Raw genomic sequence first — 25,578 nt, 5'->3', positions numbered from 1 at the left:
AGAAAAATTGGCAAACTAAAAAATACACAATACAATGCATAAACAACTTTTATTAAAACAAAATTGACCCTTTTAAGTTACTATTTTACATTTCATAAAAACATAAAGTATTTGTGCAAACAAGTGTGTGGGATTTGGAAGTTCAAAAACCAACAGTTAACATAATGTGTGAGAAATGAGAATATGTCAACCCAAAAGGTTTTTGTATTGTCACTTCCTTGTCTAACAAAGGTTTCCTACAATTCATTTAAATATTTTGCTACTATTATTCTTTGGTATATTGGCTTTTATTACTTCTAACTATTGTCTTTTGGTCACTGCCGGTCCTAACTAATGAATTGGCTACTGACGATCCCAACTTTTAACGTATTTGTTCATAATGGTCCGCGACTAACAGAATCCTAGCGCCGTTTGTTTCAGATCGTCGGAAAAACATTTTTGGCCGGAAAAGTCAAGTTTGTTGCCTGAAAACACCACCTGAACACCGCAACCACCACCAATTGACTCACCGCCAACCAACTACCACCACTTGAGCACCATCTACCGATTCCGATGACGGTTCTAGGGTTTCCAGCGACCTCAATAATTAGAGATTTTGCTAGAAAAAGGTTCCTAAAGGTCCGATGCAAGGTTACCAAGATGTTTGGTACGAAAATGTTGAGTTTTCGGGAAAAATTTTGAGTTTTCCGGCCAAACACATTTTTCCGGCGACCTGAAACTAACGACGTTAGGATTCTGTTAGTCGCGGACCGTTAAGAACAAATAAGTTAAAAGCTGGGGCCGTCAGCAGCCAATTCGTTAGTTGAGACCGATAGTGACCAAAAGACGATAGTTGAGATTAATAAAAACCAATATATTTTATAGAATCCTATATGTGCAAAAATAAAGCTCAAATCTGGTTTTAGCTTATGGTAATGAATTCACTCACCATTGTATATTGATATTAATGATCGAATGTAAATTCATAAAATGCCTAATTTTTACACAAATATTAAAACAATTAACCGTATAAATATATAAACGGAACCATCTATCGATGGTCCATGAAGACATACATAAGAGACTCGCGGGTTTCCTTCAAATTTGACTCGGCAGGCGAGATGTTAACAAACATCAATGTTTTAGCATCCCCACTGAGTGAATCTTTCATTAACCTTGTAAGTATACTATCTGGTAACGAATGTGAGTATTTCCAGATTTACTAGTAACTAAATAATATATATTAAATTTTTATAGTTGAAAAAAATAAACGATAAACAAGCCAAGCTTGTGTTTGAAAAACTACTTGAGCTTTAGAAATAAAATGAATTCACTCACAGTTGTTCTAAAGCTCAGAAAAACGTTACGAAGATTATAGCTAGTTCTTCAAATGACGTTGAATAAGACGCCATTTTACTTTACCAATCCTCTCAACCCTCATCTTGTTGGATTTGTTGGATGATCTTTTTACAAAAAAAATGTATCCCAATATGACTACATAAGATTGATCTCAAATCTACTAATAACATCTTTATACAACTCTTTGGTACATTAGACCCGGTCCGGCCCAAGTAAATATGGGCCGGGCCTGGCATTTTTAACGTGGATTTTTATTTTTATTCCAAAAGTCAAGGATTTATAAAGAAGTGACAACTCTTTGGTACATTAGACTCGACTCAAGAAATGCGGGATGTTGAGATGGCCCGTTTGGTATTTAACCGAATGCTCGGGAAAACAGTGATAGTTTCGTGGACGACGATGGTGGCAGGATTGGCTATGCAAGGGTACGGTGAAGAAGCGTTGAAACTTTTTAATCAAATGGTGGAATCGGGTATTAAACCAGACGGTATTTCCGTTCTATACGCGTGTAGTCACGCGGGTGTAGTTGAACAAGGGTATAACTACTTTTCACTTATGAAAAAGCATTATAACCTTGGCCCGACATTCGAGCACTACGGTTGTATGGTTGACTTATACGTTCGGGCCGGTGAGCTTGAAAAGGCTAAGGATTTCATAACCCCAAATGTCGGTTAAACCAAACGCGATTATTTGGCGGACACTTTTAGGCGCATGTAGTAGGTTGGAAGTTTTGGGTATGAATTTCGAACACAACATTCAAAATCTTCAAACTTTAACCGCAAACTATCAAATAAATGAACCGCTCATTATGCACACATCAATAACACTAAAACCGTTTTACTCATCGAATCGACCCGATACTAACTGAATCCATGCCCATTTGTCGTCGCAATGCTTGGGTTTCACCGACCGTTATTGGTCCCACAATGATATTTTTTTATTATATTAATAGTTTTTTTCGACATATATCTTTGTTTTGACGAAATTCTTTTTTCAGTTTCGGCACTGTAACCAGTCTAACAAATCTGACAGATATTGATCGAATTTGCGACGCAACGCACGGGTTTTACCGATTTAATTCGTTTTAAATACGTTAACTTGCTGATTCATCCTTGTCTGAAATGTGTTAATTTCCCGAAATTATTTTTCGGATTTAGTCCTGGTACCGTAAGTCAACCGACACCAACCGAATTCGCGTCGACTTCCTGCTGCAACACTCGGGTTTCACCAACCGAATAAACTACATTTCAAGTATGTAATTCCTTTTCTATCATAAGCTATACGAGCGCCACTAAAACCACGTCACTCTATCATAAAAAACATTGAGTAAATCAATCACCATGAGTTTATTACTCATTGACACCCTCAAATCTCACTGTCACACCATTAAATCCGGTAACAATTACACAATCACATGCAATCAGCTCATACACTTATACTCCAACCATGGACTTATTAAACATGCCCACCAACTGTTCGATGAAATGCCTGAACGAAATGTTTTCACTTGGAACGCCATAATATCCGCTTATATCAAATTCAATAACTTAAATCAATCAGAAATCTTGTTTAATGCAACCCCTTTTAAAGATTCAGTAACTTATAACACAATGTTGTCTGGGTATGCAAACACCGAAGGGTACGAAACAAAGGCGGTTCGTTTATTCAAACAGATGCATATTGTGAATGAAGAAGCTCGGGTTGATGAGTTTTCGCTGACCCGAATGTGTAACTTGAATGCCAAGTTAAAGGATTCGTTATACGGGAAACAGTTGCATTCGTTTATGGTGAAAACCGGGAACAATATTAACACGTTTGCGGTAAGCGCGTTGGTCGATATGTATTCGAAAACCGGGTGTTTTAACGAAGCGTGTGATGTGTTTAACGGGTGTGGGTGCGCGTCGGTTGATGTGGTCTCGAAAAACACGTTGATTGCTGCGTGTTGCAGGGAAGGGAAACTCGATATGGCGATGGGGATTTTTTTAAAACGGGATGAGTTAAACGATGCGGTGTCGTGGAATACGATGATTATGGGGTATGCGCAAAACGGGTTTGGGGAGAACGCGGTTGAGTTGGCTCGTTGTATGATGGAAAACGGGTTTGAATGGAACGAACACACGTTTACGAGTGTGTTAAGCGCGTGTTCGTCGTTAAAGTGTTTGAATTTGGGGAAAGAAGTTCATGCGAGAATATTGAAACAAATGATAAACTTGAATTCGAATCCGTTTGTTAGTAGTGGGATTGTTGATGTTTACTGCAAATGCGGTAACATGAAGTATGCAGAATCCGTATATTCACTAACCGGTAGCGAAAATATGTTTTCCGCCACGTCGTTGATTATGGGTTATTGTTCACAACAGAATATGTTACACGCGAGACGCGTGTTTGACTCGTTAAAGTCAAAGAATTCGGTTGTCTGGTCTGCAATGTTTTCTGGTTACTTAAACTGCAACTCTTGTGAAAATGTGTTTGAATTATTTCACATTTTCAAACACCAAGAATTAGAAACAAATTTAGTTGATGACTCAATCTGGTCCACGTTGCTCGGTGCGTGTGCGATGCAGGCGATTATAGATCCCGGAAAACAAACCCATGGTTACATATTAAAAACCGAGATTATTAATAATGTGAAAGTTATAAGCTCGTTAATCGACATGTATTCGAAATGTGGAAACATAGTATACGCGGAGAGGATATTTAAACGACTTCACGTTAAGGATTCGGTTATTTACAATGTCATGATGTCGGGTTTTGCTCACCACGGTTATGTAGAACACACATTTAACCTTGTCTATAAAATGGTAAAAGACGGTTTTACCCCTGACAGTGTAACTTTTATAGCGGTCTTGTCGGCTTGTCGACACTCGGGGTTGGTTAAAACGGGTGAATATTATTTTAAACTAATGACGGAAACGTATAGTATAGAACCGGGAATCGATCATTACGCGTGTATGATTGATCTTTATGGGAGGGCTAATGAGTTAAAACAAGCAATGGAGTTTATGAAAAATATTCCTATAGAACTTGATGTGGTAATATTGGGGACATTTTTGAGTGCTTGTAAATTGCACAGATACGCTGAGTTGGCACGAGTGGTTGAGGATGAAATGTTGAGGATTGGCGGGGAGAGTGGGACCCGGTATGTACAGCTGGCGAATGTTTATGCGTCTGAAGGGCGGTGGGGGGATATGGGGAGGATCAGGAAGAAGATGAGAGGGAATGAGGTTGGTAAAGTTGCGGGTTGTAGTTGGGTTCATGTCGGGAGTCGAGTTCATAGTTTTACTTCGGGTGACTCGTGTAGGGCCGAAAATGAAGCTTTGTGTGATGCTTTGCGGTTTTTGGTTATGGAAATGAAGGAAAAAGAAGAGATTCAAGTTCGTTTTTAACGCCATCGAACTTCTAACATGATATGAATCGTGTTTTAGGTTTAGTTAAACGGGTCATGTTCGGTTCAACTTAGCGGGTTTGGGATTGACTAGTATAACTAGTTGAGTTATATATTTATTCTTAAAATATAATTTTTATGTGATAAATTGATTGGTTAGTATATATCAAAATTTGAAAGATAAATGAGGATAAAGTTTTTATAGTTTAAACATAACTGTTGTATATATATTTGTATTTGTGGTTAATTTTTAATATTGAAGTATTGATATACAAATTATTAAGATAAAATAAGTTCGTATTAATACAGAGTGTGTTTGAGTAAACCAGTGAAAACACGTGACATACTCAAGTTATAACTTTATGTTGTTTGGGTCAAGTTTAGCTAGCTTTTTTAAAAAACCGGGTCTAGGTTTTCGGAGCTGCACTCGTGTCCGAGGGACGTGCGGGTATGCACGGGTTTGAAGAAATTCCAGTCCAGAAAGTCAGAAATCCAATTTGGTACCCCTCCTGCGCGCGGATAGGACTTGTGGTAGAACATATCATAAAGCTACAATGGAGCAGTAAAAAAACATAATTTAAATTTAAGTTTAAGACTTTCGTTCACACTCATACTCGTTTGATATAAGCGAATATTATGGCGTTCCAAGTGAAAACATTTCGTTCAGGCATTTCGTCAAACAGTTGGTGAGCATGTTTAATGAGTCCATGTTTGGAGTATAAGTGTATGAGCTGATTGCATGTGAATATTGTGTAATTGTTACCGGATTTAATGGTGTGACAGTGAGATTTAAGGGTGTCAATGAGTAATAAACTCAGAGTGATTGATTTACTCAATCTTTGATGATAGAGTGAGGTGGTTTTATTGGCGCTCGTGTAGCTTATGATAGAAAAGGAATTACATATTTGAAATGTAGTTTATTCGGTTGGTGAAACTCGAGTGTTGCAGCAGCGAGTTGGTGCGAATTCGGTTGTTGTCGGTTCACTGGGTTACAGACTTACGGTACCAGGACAAAATCCGAAAAATAATTTCGGGAAATTAACACATTTCAGACAAGGGTAAATCGGCAAGTTCATGTATTTAAAACAAATTAAATCAGTAAAACATGGGTGTTGCGTTGTGAGTTCAGTCAGTATTTGTTAGACTAGTTACGGTGCCGGAACTGGAAAAAAGAATTTCGTCAAAACAAATATATATGTCGGAAAAACTATTAATATAATAAAAAGTGCCACTGTGGCACCAATAACGATAGGTAAAACCCGAACATTGCGACGATGAATCAACATGAATTTAGTTAGTATCGGTTCAATTTGATGAGTAAAACGGTTTTAGTGCTATTGATGTGTGCATAATGAGCGGGTTCATTTATTTAACAGTTTGTAGTTAAAGTTTGAAGATTTTGAATGTTGTGTTCAAAGGGAGTCTCAAACTATCATGTTTTGGGACGAATGTATACACTTTTGTTGTGATCTTTAATGATAGAAAGTGTGTATAAAGTAGGGGACGAATGTCCATTGTTTCCCAGTATATCGTGTTTCTGAAAAAGAGTTAAGTAGGTCGTGCGTAAGGCTAAGGGGTATACACCCCTGAATATCATTCTTCTCATTCGTCACGTCTGCATCACGTCAGCTTTTCCCTTATCAATCAACATCACCATTCAACCAAGGGTATACACCATTCGTCTCATTCTCCACCATTTTCCAATTTCTATTTTTATTTTTTATTTAATACAATTTATGTAACATTTTAAATTAATACTAACTATTAATAATTTTAGCATTTCAATATCTTTATTATATTAATATCACTATTATTACAAAAGTAATTAAATAAAAAGTTTTTAAAAAAACATATATAAAATACCCAACTTCATCTTCAATCTAATCATAATCCTTCGACCACCGCCTCCTACCTCCCAACCACCACTGTCTGCTATCAGAAAAAAAAAACAAAACAAAAAAGAAATTGCAGCCACACGTGACGGGGGTATGAGCGGGGCGGTGTTTCATTGAGACCCTTCTGTGATGATCCTTCCACGTAGGACCCCTCACTTGTGTGAGAGGAGTATACCGGACAGCCTAATAATTCACCCCATCAAAAAGCCATAACTTTATTTTTAGTAGTAGGTTTGGTTTTGCATTTAAATGGGTTACAAGCACAGCTTATTGTCCGTTTGTTTGCGTCTATATTTTAATTGGATAATATCTTTGTTAATATATTCCTATTTTGAGCATTAAAGAATAATAAAATAAAATAATATTTATGTAAACTAATAGTGCTATTAGGTAACCCTTTATTTTATATGTTTAAACTATATATATTTTCTTAAAACATATATCACTATGACAATAGACACAAGTTTTTATTTTATGTTGATGTACCCAAATGTCTAAACTTATGTTGTGTTCGTGCTTAATACAATTTTCAGGTTAAGTTAATTTTTGGTTTTTTCCGTGTCTATCTGTACATTTTGGGACGAACGAAATAATATTGTCAAACCCAAGTTTTACCAATAATCTCTACAAGAACACGAACCATCACTAAACGAGTGAAACCGACTCCTATCTCTCAACACAATCTCAACCCTAAATATTTTCGAGACGAGTTTCATAACCGTATGACAATCCTTACAAACCCGCAAATTCTTAACAATCCTAACCACTTTCCCGCCACATAACCTTGACAACCCGAACGCCAAAGCAAGTTTTTCACTATGTGTAACAACCGCGTTTTCTTTCTCCTCGTCTTCGATATCATGTAACACACTACCGACCACCTCCGGGGCGTACCCGCCTTCAACTCTTAACCGTGACATCATCGTTTTAAGATACGTGTACGCCTCGTTTACAACCTCGTTTCGTTCATCACCTGCAACAAAACTATACATCACTTTATCAACCTCAATCATACTCCACCCGGGGCTTTTCGCGAGCCGTTGACTATTCATTGACTTTCTCACGCTCGCTACGTTTTTCCAGTTTCCTGCAACTGCGTATATGTTCGATAACAAAACATGGTCACCCGAGTCGTCCTGGTCAAGTTCGGCTAGCTTTTTTAACGCAAGCTCGGCTAAGTTAACATTACCATGAATACTACACGCGCCTAAAAGTGTCCGCCAAATAATCGCGTTTGGTTTAACCGGCATTTGGGTTATGAAATCCCGAGCCTTTTCAAGCTCGCCACCCCGACCGTATAAGTCAACCATACAACCGTAGTGTTCGAATGTCGGTTCGATGTTATAGCGTGTTTTCATCATCGAAAAGTAGTTACACCCGTGTTCGACCAAACCCGCGTGACTACACGCGTATAGAACGGAAATAAACGTAACCCCGTCCGGTTCGATACCCGACCCCTCCATTTGATTAAAAATTTCCAACGCCTCTTCGCCGTACCCTTGCATAGCCAATCCCGCCACCATCGTCGTCCACGAAACTATCGTTTTTCTCCCGGGCATTCGGTTAAAAACCAAACGAGCCATCTCCACATGCCCACACTTCGCGTACGTATCCAACAACGCGTTGTTTATCGTCATTATCGAACCAAACCCGGATTTCTCAATATACCCATGCAACATTTTCCCAAACTCAAAGGCGCCGGCTTGCGCACAAACCGAGAGAATCCCCGTCAAGCTCACTTCGTGCGGTCTCAACCCAACCTCTCTATATTTCACAAACAAATCAAACGCCTCGTTAAAACACCCGTTATGCGCAAATCCGACAACCATCGTGCTCCACGAAACCTCGTCTTTCACCGCCATTTCATCGAAAAACATCTTTTTCGCACGAAAAACGTCTCCCGCCTTCATATACCCGGACACCATAATATTTTTCGACACCATATCCCTAACCGGCATCCGATTATACAAAATCTCCGCACCCTTTAAATCGAAACACCTCAAACACGCGGTAATCACCGCGTTCCAAGCCACAACATTCGGCTGAGGCATTTCGTCGAACACCTTACGTGCACACCCAATTTCTTCACATTCCGCGTATAAACTGACGAGCGTGGTCGAAACGAACAAATGGGTATTGAGCCCGTGTGTGATCGCCAGCGAATGGAGTTGAATCCCGGTGTTAAAGCATTGTAAACTCGCTGCTGCTTTGATCACAAAAGCAAAAGTAAAACTATCCGGTCGTATAATAATATTATTATTAATATTATTACGTTGCATGTTGATGAATGTGGTGAGTGAGTTATGTGGGTTATTTGAGTCTGTGAATCCGCGTATGAGTGTGTTGTACATGAATGCATCTGGGTTTGGGTGATAATGGAGAATAGAGTGGGCGTAGTGTAGTGCATTGGTGATTAGTGTGGTGGTGCAATGGAGGATTAAGTTTCCGGTGATGAATTGATCCGATTGGAGGCCGGATTTGATGATGTGGGTGTGGAGTTGTTTGAGGGGTTTGAGGGTTTTGCAGAGTTGAAGGAGTGAGAGGATTAAATGGTGGTGGTCGGCCATGGGTGAAGAGTTTGTGTTGGGGAGTTTTAAGATGTGACGCCTGACGGGTGAGTAATAACTAAACCGTTAATCGAAACTGATTGAATTGACTGAAATTGGTTTTTGGGTTCGTTTACCCTCGATTAATTAAAATTAGCGGAATTGAATCATTCATATTTTTTTTATACATTCATATACTTTTAAGTTTTATACACCTATTTCATGTATTTATGCATCAATTTCCCAAGTAGGAATTTGGTTATGAACCGAACTGAACAGAAAACCAAAATGGGTTAAGATTTGATGGCGGATAATAACTGAACCGTTAATTGAAACTGATTAAACTAACTAATATCGGTTGTCATTGTTTTACCCTTGGTTAATTTGAAGTTATACGAACTGAATCATTTATATTTGTGCATTTTTAGCCTTTGTGCATTTGTTTTATGTATTCATGTTTTATACCATCATTTCATATGAAATAAAAGATTTGGCCCAAGTATGATTTTGATTATTAAATGAACTGAACCAAAAATCGACAAAACAATCGATTGGTTAATTCAGTTGAGGCTAATAACTCAACCGTGCACACTTCTATGTGATACAATCCATATGTTAAAATTTATGTGAAATAAATAAGCAACCCTCACTTGGCTTTTTGGTGTACCTGAAAGGGCCTAAATGAATTGGTTTTTAGTAAGAAAACACCTTCAATTAAAGAGGAGTTTAAAACTATCAGCTACTTATAGGCCAAGCATAGAGCAAATAGCAAATCACAAGTCCTTAGATTGTGAAAGTTTTTTTAACATTGGTTAACTCCGAAATCAAATCAAGTTAACCGAAACCTGTTATCGGTTTCTTTTACCTTGGTGAACTCTGGATCATTAATATATTTTCATAAATTTTTAGCTTTTATACCTCTATTTCATGTTTTATATCACCAATTCGTGTATTTGTGAGTAAAGATTTTAGCCCCAAGTATGATTTTCATTATTAACCGAACCGAAAACCGATGACCGAAAGACGATTGGTTAATTCGGTTGAGGCTAATAATTGAACCGAACTGAACTGTGCACCTCTATGTGATACAATCCATATGTAAAATAAATAAGCAACTCCCACTTGGCCTTTTGGTATATTTGAAAGACCTGAAATGAAGCGGTTTTCAATAAGAAAAAGCCTTATTTTAAACACCTTATTATTGAGGAGATCAAAACTATCAACTACTTATGGGTCAAGCATAGAGCAAAAACAGACCATCTATCCCACTCGAGGGAAAAAAAACTTCGACCTAAACTTGATCCAAAAGAAATCTTCATTTATCATCTCCGCCATCTTTAGGTTGAAGGTCGACTTCCCATTAAACTCCATAGCGTTCCTACTAACCCAAACTCTCCATAAGTTAGCTGCACCTTAGAAAAGACCGCCATCTTACATCTTTTCAACCCTGTAAACTTCTCGAAATACTTGATTAGGTCTCCTACCATGCTCGGGTCCAAAGGAAACTTAATCCTTAACAATTTATTACTTCGAAATATATATCGGGTTTCCTAATTCCTTTACACCAAACTTGGTAAAAGAATGCATGATAATACATAAAAGAGACAAAATGTGTTAGGGCTTGTTGAGGCTTGGATCTGGTTTTGGGTTGGGTTAGTTGAAAACATGTTTTAGGTTTCATGAAGATTGAAGACATGAGAGGTCTTTAGACCGACCGTTATCTCTTTATTATTAACCATTTATGCTTTCTTATTTCGTAAGCTACAAACCCTAGAGGCCTTGACTAGTCTACATATTCATATATTGTACGTGTAATCTTTTTTCACAAGGTAAAGAGCATTCAACAATAATAAATTTGTGGTTGCCGTATGTGGACACAAGTCAACTTAGTCCGGACTGAATTTAATTCTTGTGTCTCATGTTCGTTTATTTTTGCTTACGTAACCCATAATCTAAGTGACTACTTGTTTTTTACACTTTAGAATTTTTTATAATTTCAAAGTTTTTGTAAAGAAAAGTAAATAAATGCTAACCCATAAAATAACTTTTAAATGCCTGGAACTCTCTGTGATTGTTTAAATGAAATCAAAAAAATTAAGAGCTTGGATTGTTATGATAATAGTTGAGTATTAAAATACATATACTTTTGAGTTAATTGCAAAATAGATTATTAATTTTTTATTTATGTTTATGTGAAGAACAACATGTATCTTTCTTACAAAGGGGTCAAAAAAGCCATATGAGGACTGATCATCTAATCTACACACTTTATCTGCTTTAAATTTTGTCAGTACATTTCAAAAACTATAAAAAACTCTTAAATTTTGTAAATATATTTAGAAGGTAATATTGGTTTCACCTCAAAGTTGTACCTTTTAATATTTTTTTTCCATAAGATTTTTACTTGTAAGTTTTGGTTTACTTGTTAAATTTATAATATGTTCATTCACATTTTATTTATTTTGATAATAGAGTAGAATTTTAAAATGTAAGATAAAATCTCTCATTCACATCGGCTTTCTCACCCCGCCCGAACGAACACTAACGAATTTCCTGAACTCTTTCCACTCCTTATCTTTTTCCTCTATTACAATCCTTCACGGAAGGCGCTTATGCCTATAAGCACAAGTCATTGATCTCATTCACATCAACCGAGTGTCCTTCACAGATTTGTCACCATCTTGCATAAAAGGTGCTCTAAATATATAATAAAAGTGTTGAGATCAAAAGGTTATTAATGAATCTTCTAACTTAAAACATCTGAGTTTAAATTAAAATAGTATACAATCAAAATTTTACCATGCTAGTTCTATTTGTCCCTTGCATTACACTATGTTTGTTGCTCACAAGTCACAATCATTATAGTTTATTGTTAGTTAACATTTACGATAACAAAGTTTAATCTGCGAGTATTGGTATTTATTAATCCTAACTATTATTTTTTGGTCGCTGTTGGTTCCAACTAACGAATTGGTTGGTAATGGTCCTATCTTTTAACGTATTTGTTCCCAACGGTTCGCGACTAATAGAATCCAAATCCCGTTACCTGCAGGCTACCGGAAAAGCGTTTTTGGCTGGACAACTCACATTTTTACTGGAAAACTCAACCTTTTCGTCCCAAGCATCTTTGTAATCTTAGACCAGACCTTTAGGAACATTTTTATCGTAAAAGTCTCAATTATTAATGTCGCCAGAATCCTATAACTATCGTCAGTTGGTTGGTGCTGCTCAAGTGGTGGTGGTGAGTGAATTGGTGGTAGTGATGGTGTTCAGATTGAGTTTTTCGACAAAAAATGCGATTTTTTTTGGTTAAAGCGCTTTTCCAACGATCTGCAAGTGCATTGTTACGATTCTATTAGTTGTGGACCGCTAAAAACAAATATATTAATGTTAAAAGATAAGATAGTACCAGCCAATTCGTTAGTTGAGACCGTTACCAACCAATACGCGTTTAATCTATGCATAGGCAGGGTGTAGGGGTGTTCACGGTCCGGTTTTCGCGGTTTTTAGGGCAAACCGTGAACCAAACCGTTAGTAACGGTTTTTATTTTTGTAAACCGAAACCAAACCGTTGAACTCTTAAATCGAACCAAACCGAACCGTTAGTAACGGTTTGGTTCCGGTTTAATTTCATGGTTTAAACATGTTGGAATTTTATACAAAATGTCCAAAATAATGTTTGATATATCATAGTAATGCTCTAATTAACCAACATATTTTTACTAACTTAAAACACCAATTTTGAATTTCCAATTTACAACTAGACATGCATCGCCAATTATAAGGTTTGTGTTTTTTAGATTTGGCCTGAGCCCATTTATTTTTGTTTACTGTGAGTATATAGTGATGCATATAAAAACTAATAGTTTTTATCTAAATATGCCTAGTAACAACAAACACACACACACATATATATATATATATACATATAATATTTAAAAATTAAATATAATTTAATCATGCGGTCCGGTTTTCTACGGTTGGTTTTCGGTACAAACCGTAAACCAAACCATTCAGTATGGTTTAAAAATTTTCAAACCAACCGACCAAAAGTTAAGAAAGAAAACAAACCATTAAACTAAACCGATGGCCGGTTTAGACGGTTTCACGGTTTCAAACCGAACCATGAACACCCCTGACAGGGTGTGTGTTTGAAGGTACTATAGAAAATATATAATAAATATTTCAACGGATAAGTTTGAATTACAAATGCAAAAGTTAAAATAAAGAATAAATTTGATTAGATATGAAATTATTTGTGTTTTGTCCTTATATTTTCATTGATTGGTCTTGTCCGTACCTCAATTATTAAGAGAAAAATACACTTTAACCATCTTTTTCTTTTGAGTTTTGAATATTTAAAAAGAAGAGATTAACTATCATCTTCAACTTCAAAATCATACACACATTCTCAAGAACTCTACTTTACAATCCACATAACATGTATGTAAGAATCAAACAAATATGTGTTCTTCTTTTAAATGTGAAGATATAATTCTACCAGTGTTCGTCAGCGACTATAATGCTATCCAACTTTATAACACCCTACAAGAAAAGTTTCAAGACCATTTAGCCCGTATATAGATACCAGACTAAGACGCATACAAAAGGAACTTAACTAAACATGCCCGTCATAGCCCGCGGGTGGTGCAACAATGACCTAAACAAACACACACGTAATCCTGACCTCCATTCTTCAATGAAACATACCTGCAAACCCCACCCCTGAGCAAGGTTGCAAAAGTGGTTATATACTTGGGAGTACTTGGGGATGATAAATATAGAGAAAATTAATTTTTGGATATTATATACTTGTCAAAATAAGTATAATTCACGTCAAAAAGATACTCTAGCTGACTTGACGACTTTTGAATATCCTAGCCTGACTTTTGGAAATTCCTAGCCCAACTTTTGACTACCTAGCCCACCTCACCCGACTTTGACTGTCTTGAACTAATCCATACCGACTTGAAGAAAGTCTCCAACGTAAGGATCCAAGGATCAACTAGTAAGTCTTAGAATCCAACTTTTACAACACTACCCGTGACTCGTGACACAAGCGCAGTAACAACTAGGGATGAGCTCGGTACCGTACCGGTACCGAAAATCACAAAATTTTGGTACCACTACCAAAATGATCGGTTCGGTATTGGTTCGGTACAGGTACCAGTACGGTACCGGGACGGTACCGGTATTTAAGGTAAATTTCGGGAAATACCAGTACCGTACCGGTCCTGAAAACTCAAACCTTTGGTACCGAATCGATACCAACGATACCAAATTGTACCGATTTCGATACAGGTACCGGTTCAGTACCGACACCAATCGGTACCAATACCCATTTTGCCATGCCAAGTAACAACTACCCAGACACCCTTATAATTTCCAACTTTATTGTTCCCATTCAAATTACACACCACCAAAACAAAAGGGACCCAACCTAGATTCACTTCCATAATTTGACACAATTTTCAAAGTTTGAAAATTATAATAAAAATAAAAAAAAAATAAAAAAAAAGTCTTACCAACATTTTGACCCAATCACTTTCACTTTATTCCCTAAATCACCATCACTAAAAATCACATACATACACATACATATATCTCAACTCTCCATCAAAACACTCTCTCGATTTCAACCTCCAGATAATAATAATACTAATAATAATAATAATAATAATAATTTATACTTTCATCAAACTTCAACTCACAATCATTCTTTTCTTCACTCCAAGGCCAACTATTTCCCTTATATTCACGGTAAACCATTTCTTGGCTTTACTACTACTACTACTATTATTATTATTATTATTCATTGTTTTTTGATTATTGTTGTGTGATTTGAACTGGGTTCTTGTTAATTATGATGGGTTCAAGATTGTGTAAGTTTAATCTGTTTTAGATCTGTTGGTTTTTAGTTTTTAGTGAATCTTTTGGACTACATTTTGGTTAATATGTTCATGTTTCCAGAATTAGGCTAATTTGTTAGTTGTAGACCTGATAAGTTTTTAAATTCGGGTATCATACCGAACCGGTACGGGCCCAACACAATCGGGCGTACCCGTGTTTGTTTTTCATGTTTACGGTATTTTTAATGGTACCGGTACTGAACTGAAATAATTTTTTTTGCTTCGTTTTTCATGTTTACGGTATCGGTGTTTTTATACCCAAAAAAATGGTACTTTATTTTTCGGTACGGTACTGGTTCGGTACCGGTATTCATTTTTCATGTTAGTGGTGTCGGTAGCTTTCAGTTTCGGTTTTCGGTGTTTTTAATGGTACCCATACCGAACCGAAAAAATCGGTACGGAATTTTCGGTGCGATACTGGTTTGGTACTGGTATTGGGTTTTACATGTTTTCAGTATCGTTATTCTTCGGTTTTCGGTTTTTTTAATGGTATCGGTACTGAACCGAAAAAATCGGTACGGAATTTTCCGGTGCGATACTGGTTCGGTACTGGTATTCGGTTTTTCATGTTTTCAGTATCGTTACCCTTCAGTTTTCGGTGTTTTTAATGGTAATGGTACCGGACCGAAAAGATCGATACGGTATTCATATATGGTTTCATTTGTTTTCAATATCGGTATTTTTTGGTACGGACATACGGTACTGGTTCGGTACCAATATTCGTTTTCCATGTGTCCAGTGTCGTTACCCTTCGGATTCAGTAATTTAATGGTACCGGCACCGAACCCCAAAAATCAGTATGGTATTTGTTGTATGGTTTAATTTGTTTTCGGTCTTTTTTTTTAAATTTTAATGGTACCGGCCTCCAACCGAAAAAAGTCGGTATATGGTTTCATTCGGTATCGTTTTTTTTTTCTGGTACAGTACTGATCTCATCCTTATTTGTTTGTACTTAATGTTAACAAAAAGTTAAATTACATTTCCTAATATGGAATCATTATACATCTTATGAGTTGTCACCATTGACTATTATTATGTACACAATTATATACATGTTCTTGCTCAATTATTATTATCATAATGTTTCTTTAACACAATAATATTATTATTAATCATGTCATGAACTCATGATCCTGCAGGTTTATGTGAATTAAAGAATCATGTTTTCTAGTTTTGTACCTTTTAGAAACATGAAATCAAAAATAGTTCCTTACTACATGAACGGGAATCCGTCGAGCCTGTTTTGCATATTACCACGAGACGATTCTTCCCGGTTTTACCCTCCTGGGACCGCACCCGTTTACCTTAACGTGTACGACATTTGCTCCATCAACAGCTGCATTTCGTGGACGGGCCTCGGTGCATTTCACACTGGCTTAGAAGGTCAATTTTTAATTAAAAAAATAGTCTTTTTTGTTGGTTTTTATTGAAGTTTTTAAATGTGATTGAATGCTTAGAAGGCCAACTTTTAATTAAAAAAATCATTTTTTTTTGTTGGTTTTTATTAAAGTTTTAAATGTGATTGAATGCTTAGAAGGCCAATTTTAATAAAAAAAGTCGGTTTTTGTTGGTTTTTATTAAAGTTTTTAAATGTGATTGAATGCTTAGAAGGCCAACTTTTAATAAAAAAAATCATTTTTTTTATGTTGGTTTTTATTAAATTTATTAAATGTGATTGAATGCATAGAAGGCCAACTTTTAATAAAAAAAAAATCATTTTTTTGTTGGTTTTTATTAAAGTTTTTAAATGTGATTGAATGCTTAGAAGGCCAACTTTTAATAAAAAAATAATTTTTTTGTTGGTTTTTATTAAAATTTTTAAATGTGATTATTTGCAGTTCATGGTGTGGAATATGGTTTTGGATGTCATCAAGAATCCGAAAGCGGTGTGTTTGAAATCGAGCCACGAAAATGCCCCAGGTTCAAGTTTCGGGAGTCGATTTTTATGGGTACAACAAAGTTAACACCAAGTCAAGTTCGAAGATTCATTGAGCTGCAATCTAATAACTATTATGGTGACACATACCATTTATTTGGGAAAAACTGCAATCATTTTTGTGAAGATATGTGTTACAAGTTAACCGGGAACAAGATCCCGAAATGGGTTAACCGGCTAGCGAGAATAGGTACTTAAATTTTTTCGGTTATTAATGTTAAAAAAAACTGCATTTAGGGGTGCAAACGAGCCGAGCTCAAACTTGAGCCTAAAACTAAGCTCGTTTAATAAACGAGCCTGAGCCCGAGCTTCAGTTATCGAGCTTGAGCCGGCTCGCGAGCCTAAACGAGCCTTTCATTTATATAATTTTTGTATTACACATATATATATATATAAATATACATATAAATATATTTAAAAATTATTAATTTATATATATAATGTTATGAAAAAGTAACTAAATAATATAAATTATGTTATTAGATTAAATTATAATTGAAAACAAATATATAAAAATAATTTTAAATATATAAAAATTAATTAATAAATAGTAAACGAGCCGAACTCGAGCCTGGAAAAAGTATTCACGAGCCGAGCTCGAGCAGCCTGCGTTAATCATTTACTTAAAGATTAATATTAAATTATTAATATAATGTTTTTAGGTTCATGTTGTCGTTGCATACTTCCAAGTTCGATCAAGGGTTCGTCTGTCAAAAACGAATCAAACTCTCAAGACTACGAAAAGAGGAGTTTAACGGGTTCGTTTAGTTGTTTCACGTCGTTTTCGACGCATAATAAGTTGAGGAAAGTGTCGATATCCTCGTTGTATAAACATTCGCTTTACAAAGGGTGTTTGCCACCGTGGGAGCTGCAAGTAGACTCGCAAAGAGTTAGTGACGACGAGTGAAGTGAGCGGGTTCCGTTAAAGTTTGAAGGTTTTGAATGTCGTGTTCAAAGGGTGTCTCAAACTGTCATGTTTGGGTGTGAATGTATAAACTTTTGTTGGGATCTTTAATGGTAGAAAGTGTACAAAGTGTTTGAATGCTTTGTTGTGATTGTATGAGCTTTTTGACTGAATTGATATCTCTTTTAGGCTTCTGCAAATTTGGGTAAATAATTATGATATATGAATGGGTTGATTTGGGTTACTTTATATGCATTTGAAATAAATTAACGAATTTAGCAAAAAAAAAAAAAAGGTTCGGTTTTAACTCGTAGGGGTGTAAACAAGGCGAGCCTAGCCCGAGTTTGATTAGGCTCGAGCTCAGCTTATTTTGACTTACAAGTGCTTGAGCTTGAGCTCGGTTCGTGAGTGTTTTTTCGAGCTTGGGTTTGGCTCGTTTATTATTTATAAGTTAACTCGTAGGGGTGCAAGCGAGCCGAGCCTAGCCCGAGCTTGATTAGGCTCGAGCTAAGCTTATTTTGATTTACAAGGGCTCGAGCTTGAGCTCAGTTCGTGAATGTTTTTTCGAGCTCGGGTTTGTCTCATTTATATTTATAAATTAATTTATATACATTTTTTTAATTAATTTTATATATTTTTAGAAAAATCCTAAGTAAGCCTAAGTTCGACTCGAGCTCCTTTAGTACCTTAAATGAGCCACAACTCGGCTCCAGCTCGGTTGTAAAGTGTTAACTTTAGAAGTCCAAAAGAGGAAAAACTCATATATACACAATGCTCGTTAAGGCTCGACGAGCCTAAACAAGCTTTTTATCAATAGAGTTCGAGTAGCTCGCGAGCAGCTCGACTCGTTTAAATGCGCCCCGCGATTTGAAGTCGTGTTCAAATTCATCCCAACTATAAAGTAATTATTATTCTTGCTTTAAAGCAAATCTATTAAGAGTTCACATGTGAATTTACATTGTAGCATAATACTGCAACTATGTCTAATGTTAATGAGTCAAATCAGTCAAATGGTTAAGTTTAGTTTCTTCCAACAAATGTATTAGGTGTTCGAGTTCTATTAAGCGGTTTTTTCATATGAATTATATTGTAAGTATACATAGATTAGGGATTTTCCATCAAAAAACCGGTTAGGAAACGTAACCAGTTTATTGGCAATTATTGGTTTTGACTGTTTGATCAATAACTATTAGTAACGGATATTCCAAAATCCGATTAACCAGTATTTGCACTTCTGGCTAGACCAGTACGGCAACACTGACCCTTAATAATGTCACGTCACGTCATGTTATACATGTCTATATATACATGATGCGTATCGAATAATCGTTCACACTTTTGTAATTCTCAATTTGGTAGCACCATAACTCATTTAACTATTTAATTAAAAAAAAAAACAAAAATAGGATTGGTGCATACAAGCTCATACCATCCCGGCTAGAGCCACGGGTCTAGACCGATATTTGTTCATCCATAGAGGTGGCATAACATGCCAGACGACAGACACAACACAGTAAGACACAATTACCTATAGTGCTAAACTCAGACACCATAACTAGTCGTTTCGTTTTTTCCAAACACAAAAACACGGTTAATAATACATGTGTTGAAACAAAAAATTTCATAAGTTCATAAAAGTAATAATTAATAAATAAATAAATACATAATCCTTGACATAATACAAAATAGTCATTTACATATTTGAAACAAAAATCTATGAAAGTCTTTAAATCATAACATCTATTAAAGACAATTCCGAGGTCTGAGAGGTTAGGGGATTCATCATTGTCGTTTCACATTTGAAATTAAGACAGGTAGACGTGGTAGTACCGCTATACATTTTCATATTATGCAACTCATTATTATTTTTTAATTAAAAATACGAACATGTTATTAATAGGTTGCTAATAGGTGATTAACATGTTAAGACACAAATTTAACCGCGTTGCATTGCTAAGCTCAAACCCAAACCTGCTAATATTAGTGCTGTGTCGTGTTAACATGTCTATGTCAGAAACTGTTATAAATAAAGTGTCAAATGCCACGTGACGAAAATAATTATCTGACGTGGCGTGTAAACGCGCAATAGCATTGTCCAGCCCACACTTGATTTTTTATAACCACACCTCAAACTTTATCGAATTGACAAACTACTACCCTTATTGTTATTACTTTTCTTTGGTAACCATAGAAACCTATTAACCAACTCGAGGAATTCGTAGGACCAGTTAATTCCTGTTAACCAACTGACCAACCCTTAGGGGGTGCTTCGGGGAGTGATACGTTCGTCCCCGAGTCTGGCAGTTCCAGGTTGTGCGCTAACGTTAAACAATGTTTACGGAAAGTTGCGGATAGGCATTTCACTACCGCGGTTAAAGTTTTATGCTCTTTAGGGGTGGCCCCTTTCAGTAAGGATACTTTGGACGCGTTGGTGTCTAAGCATCCCATCCTACCCCCTCCGAGTATGCCTGTTTCCTTGCTTTCCGATCCCCCCTGTTGTGGACGTTGATTGTGTGCTCGGTTGCATTAAATCTTTCCCTAAAGGGACTTCGTGTGGGCATGATGGATTGAGAGCCCAACATATTTTAGATGCGCTGTGTGGAGAGGGGTCTCCTATTGCGGATAGTTTGCTCAAGGCTATTTCTGTGGTTGTTAATTTATTTTTGGGGGGAAGGTGCCCTAGTGTGTTGGCAGAGTTTGTTGCGTCTGCCCCCTTACGCCACTGCTTAAACCGGACAATGGGATTAGACCTATTGCTGTAGGGGCCATTTGGAGGAGATTGGTCTCTAAGGTGGCTATGAGGAGTGTCGGGAAGGAGATTGCTAAATACCTCTGTGACTTTCAATTTGGGGTGGGAGTCCCTAGTGGGGCAGAGGGTGTGCTTCATAGCGCAAACAGGTTTTTAAATCAGTTTCACTCGGATGGGTCATTGGCTATGCTTACCGTTGATTTCTCTAATGCCTTCAACTTAGTGGATAGGACAGCCCTTCTACATGAGGTACGTAGTCGATGTCCTTCTATTTCCTTATGAGTATATTTTTTATATAGGCAATCGGCTAGGTTATATGTGGGGGATGTTTATATTAGGTCCACCACTGGGGTTCAGCAGGGGGACCCTCTTGGGCCTCTTCTCTTTGTCTAGTTTTGCATCCACTTGTTCACCGAATCAGAGATCGTTGCAAGCTTCTTTTCCATGCTTGGTACTTGGATGATGGTACGATTATCGGGGACACTAAAGAGGTGGCTAATGAATTAGATATTATCAGGGCCGAGGGCCCTCGGTTGGGTCTTGAATTAAACGTTAAGAAAACATAATTATTTTGGCCAACGTGCAATGGGGAAAAGGTGCGGGAGGGGTTGTTCCCTTGCGGGATTGGAAGGCCAGTGGTTGGTGTGAAACTCCTTGGTGGCGCTGTAAGTCGGGATGCGGGGTTTATCAGTAGTTTGGCTGTGAAAATGGCATCTAGTGCTGTGGAATTGATGAGTTATCTCCCAAGGCTTCGAGACCCTCAATGCGAGCTTCTTTTGCTTCGCTCATGTATGGTGGTCGCAAAGCTGTTGTTTGGCTTAAGAACGTGCCAACCTGTGTACGTGGAGGAAGCTGTATCTATTTTTGATAATGGCCTTCGAGGGGCGATTGAGGACATCGTGGTTTGTCAGGGGTCGTTCTTCGGGGATTTCCAATGGAGGTTGGCATTTCTTCCTACCCGTTTTGGGGGGTTGGGTTTATGTTCGGCCAGGGATGTATCTACATATGCTTTTGTGGCTTCGAGAGCACAATCATGGAGTTTGCAGGACCACATTCTTCGGGGATGTGGTATTGATGGGTTGGACACTGACTACGGGTGTGCGATGGATCGTTTACGTACTTCACTTCCTGATTTTGATCTTAGAGGGTTCTCTAATAAGGACACCGCCCCCCCTAAAGCCCAACATGCTTTGGCGAGTGCCTTATTTAGTGGAATCGTCCAGAGTTTAGAAGCGAAGTTTGATCTATCTTCTCGCTAAAAAGCGGTGTTTGAATGCCTTCGAGCTCATCGGGCCCAGGATTTTCTAACGGTCATCCCTATTGAAGGATTAGGCTAACACATGTCGGGGTTGGAGTACCGGGCTATCCTTAAGTACCGGTTAATGATCCCTATGTTTTCGATTGATGAGCCTTGCCCAGTTTGCCGCAAAGTCTGTTTGGATTCCTTTGGAGACCATGCGGTGCATTGCAAAGAATTACCTGGTTTTAAATATAGGCATGATTTGGTTAGGGATGTCCTGTGCGATGCTCTTAAACGGGCAGGGATTTCTGCAAAAAAGGAGGCCCCAGTTAACTTTCTTACAGATCCGCTCGAAGGGAGGTCCACGTTAAGACCAGCTGATATTCTTGTGTTTGGGTGGGCAGGGGGAAACACGCTTGTGTGGACCTTACAGGAGTGTCTCCTCTTGTCGGGCTCAGGGACCGCGGATTTGTTGTGGGTCAGGCTGCGTTGAAGGCCGAATCGGGCAAAGTTGCCAAACAAGAGAAAGCCTGTTTAGAAAATCAACATGTGTTTCTCCCTTTTGCTTTTGATACATTTGGGTTTCTGGCCCCGGAGGCCGTGAATTTTCTAAATAGGGTTCAGCGTGTCGTTCATGGTACTTTGTCGTCTCCTACGACCCAATGCTTTGTTTTTAGTAGAATTGGTTTTGCTATTTAAAAGGGGGTTGCGGCGCAGCTTGTTGCCCGTTTGCCTGCCACTTTATTGTAATTGTTTTGATTTTAATGATAAATGAGCGTGTTAATATTGTGATAAAAAAAATAGTAAGTTACGTTGAATAAGTGACCTCGAATAGATTGTGGTATAAATCTAGTGAAAGCAAGATTAAACTATAAAAAATATACGAAAAATAGAAATTTAACATTGCATTAGGACCTTGAAGATTTACCTCTTTTTTTTAGTTTTTAATTCGCTCGTGTAAGCAAAGAAGTTGACGTTGTTTGTACATAATCGTTAATTTGTACAATTTGCATAACCATTTTATATTTTTAAAGCTTATTTCTCATTGACTTGATCTTCAATCTATATACAATTATATCATTGATCACGTTTCTTAAAATCATAATAGAGAAAGAAAATCGGATATGCATTAAAGTCTTGTGTTTGTGAATATGATATAGAATGCAATGTATAATGATGTCATGATGTAGATATAAGTTGTTAAGCAAGACAAGTGACATCATTAATTAAATATATGTTCAAAAGAGATGAACCATTTGACTAATCCAAAGGTAATTAAATTGAATATGAAAATCCTTATGCCATTTGGTATTACATTGAATAAATTAGACATATACATAGCCATAAACAGGCCGTGTCTTTGAGAACCGCTAAAATATTTTGGACGCTCGAAAGTGAAAAAAATTCGAGTCTTATGTGAGTTGAGTTTAAACATTAAGAATACATTATATATATATATATATATGTATGTATAATTGAAATTTAAAAAAACCAGGCCTATCGGGGTGTCGACCACCCGGCCCTGGCCATAAAAATGTACAAATCAACCTTAACGTGCAAAGCGAAGCAAAAAGTCACGCGAAGGCAGTTTCGTAAATAGCGTTCACACCACAAAAACAACTAACATAATAATTATTACACTATTTACAATTAGTGTAATAACTATTACGCTAGTTGTATTTTATGTTGTAACGTAATTACAAAAATGTCAGTGCGCTTTTTTTTCACCCTTCACTTCACACATTTGATCCAAACACTATGTACATGAACATTATAAATTATTTGAAAAAACCGATTACGTGTCATGTTTAAGAAAAAGTAAAAAAGTTCAAATTAAAATTGGGTTTCTCACATTCTATTTAAAGTAAAGTGTAGATTACATGAACTATCCTTTTGAGTATGGTTATATGTTAGATTTCGTATAATCTTTGATAGATTTTGATCTTTGTTTAAAGCTTTTGAAACATTCTAACGTGTGCTAGTTGTTATATTTTAGATTTCATGTCAATCTATAAGAGATTTAGAATATAGTTTAAACTTTTCAAAACATTGTACGTGACAATACAAATACTTTCCACGTTTTCTCTACTTCTTTAATAATCTAAACTATTAACTACTACCTAACTATAATCCGTTCAACAAAATTAATTGGTGACATCTTAATTTTATTTTTCGTTGCAAATGACAATCTTATTCACGCAATTATCATAAATTTGCACGTAATTCGGTCATAAGGAATACACATTTCTCCGTTTGACGCATAATCATTCAATTTGAGCGGAATCGAATAAAAATGAAGTGATATTTACAATGATTATGTAAATGTAATTAATCTTGATAACAAAAATAAAGTTAGAAATATTATCGATCATTAGGGATGACAATGAAACCCGAACCCGATGGAAAAACTGATATATTTGGGAACGATGATACCCGTTCCATTAAGGGATGTGACGGTTTGGGATTACTTCTAATTTTTTCACAGGTTTGGAATGGGTTTGAAACCTGTAATATGCTCGATTACCCAATAACATATACCCTGGTAACTTGCCATAATTTTCTTTTTATTTTAATTATATTTTAAATATATTACGCAATTATTTTTTTGCAATTGATTAGTCATTTCATGATAATCCTTTTTGTAATTGATTAATAGTTACTTGACGCAACTGATTATCAATATTTTGTTAAAACCTGATAGACACCTGACAGTTGTTTATAATAAACTAATGCGTATACCCAAAACCTGCATGTTTGCCCAATATCCGACTAGTAATTACCCGATAGAAGCCTCTGGGTTTGATAAAAAAATTTATAAGCGGGAATGTGGTTGGGACTTGGGATTACCTAAACCCGTCCCAAACCCAACCGGTTCTCGAAAACCCGGTTTAACACACGTGGAGACACATTCTCTCTCTTCTTTTTATTCTTTATTTTTGTAACTGATTAGTCATTTCATGATAATCCTTTTATGTAATTGATTAATAGTTACTTGACACAATCGATTATCAATATTTTATCAAAACCTGATATATATTCGACAGATATCTAACTATATAATTAAAAGAAAACCTATTGTCCACATGACATTCAACTAGGCCCTTACATAGGATGCCAACTAGATGTCATAAGTAGATGTCATGCCAGCTATTTCCTATCATATCATGACCCATGATCCATTTTCCATGACAATAAGAGTTAATAAAATTTTGAAAAATAAATTATTGTGTGTTACGGGTCTTGAACCAAGACCTCATGTTTCAAACTAAAGATGTTTACCGATTCCATTAAACGGTAATTGTGTTAGATTTTTTAAACTTAACATATATAAATATGTCTCTTTCTTTATGTATAAAACCAAAATTATATTTAATTGTTTACCTTTCTATATTTCACAATATACAAATAGTATAATATTCAAATGATTTATATATTTTTTCTCTTATTCTTATTGACCAAAATCAAATAATTATTATGTTTTATTTAAATTTAATTATGTAAAACTATCCATTCTTTTAAAAGCCAATGAGCTAGTGGTGGAATGGTAAGAAAGAGACTTGGTGTTTCATGTGACCCAGGTTCAATTCCGACCCATAACATTTAGTTTCAAAGGTATCAGGATAATGATAGGAGACTAAGCGATTAGATGATTTTCACTAGTTGGATCCTTGAACTG

General features: G+C 36.4%; 2 protein-coding genes and 1 pseudogene across 2 annotated transcripts; 2 read left to right on the top strand and 1 right to left on the bottom strand.

Moving 5' to 3' along the window:
* The first annotated feature begins 2,678 nt into the window (after positions 1-2,678).
* LOC143583133 (putative pentatricopeptide repeat-containing protein At3g18840 pseudogene) lies at positions 2,679-4,779 on the top strand (annotated as a pseudogene).
* Positions 4,780-7,185: 2,406 nt separating this feature from the next.
* LOC143583129 (pentatricopeptide repeat-containing protein At1g74630) lies at positions 7,186-9,185 on the bottom strand. The gene has a single exon (XM_077065525.1). It carries the CDS (start codon positions 9,183-9,185, stop codon positions 7,230-7,232), a length of 1,956 nt encoding a protein of 651 aa, XP_076921640.1. The 3' UTR covers positions 7,186-7,229.
* A 6,981-nt stretch (positions 9,186-16,166) lies between these two features.
* On the top strand, positions 16,167-17,916 carry LOC143583132 (deSI-like protein At4g17486). Its single transcript, XM_077065526.1, has 3 exons — positions 16,167-16,456; positions 16,912-17,199; positions 17,672-17,916. The coding sequence occupies exons 1-3, from the start codon at positions 16,234-16,236 to the stop codon at positions 17,914-17,916; spliced, it is 756 nt and encodes a 251-aa protein (XP_076921641.1). The 5' UTR covers positions 16,167-16,233.
* Positions 17,917-25,578: the final 7,662 nt, after the last annotated feature.

Source organism: Bidens hawaiensis, unplaced genomic scaffold (assembly GCF_021521415.1).
Source record: "Bidens hawaiensis isolate Kalapana, Puna unplaced genomic scaffold, B.hawaiensis_p1.1 tig00032146_1, whole genome shotgun sequence".
NCBI lineage: Eukaryota > Viridiplantae > Streptophyta > Magnoliopsida > Asterales > Asteraceae > Bidens > Bidens hawaiensis.
Note: the sequence above shows the minus strand (reverse complement) of the source record. Positions and strands in the feature narration are given on the sequence as shown.

Coding starts and splice junctions, on each gene's coding strand:
- LOC143583129 (XM_077065525.1), bottom strand. CDS start 9,185: ATGGCCGACCACCACCATTTAATCCTCTCACTCCTTCAACTCTGCAAA.
- LOC143583132 (XM_077065526.1), top strand. CDS start 16,234: ATGTTTTCTAGTTTTGTACCTTTTAGAAACATGAAATCAAAAATAGTT. Junction 16,457..16,911: donor ATTTCACACTGGCTTAGAAG/GTCAATTTTTAA, acceptor GATTATTTGCAG/TTCATGGTGTGGAATATGGT. Junction 17,200..17,671: donor TAACCGGCTAGCGAGAATAG/GTACTTAAATTT, acceptor TAATGTTTTTAG/GTTCATGTTGTCGTTGCATA.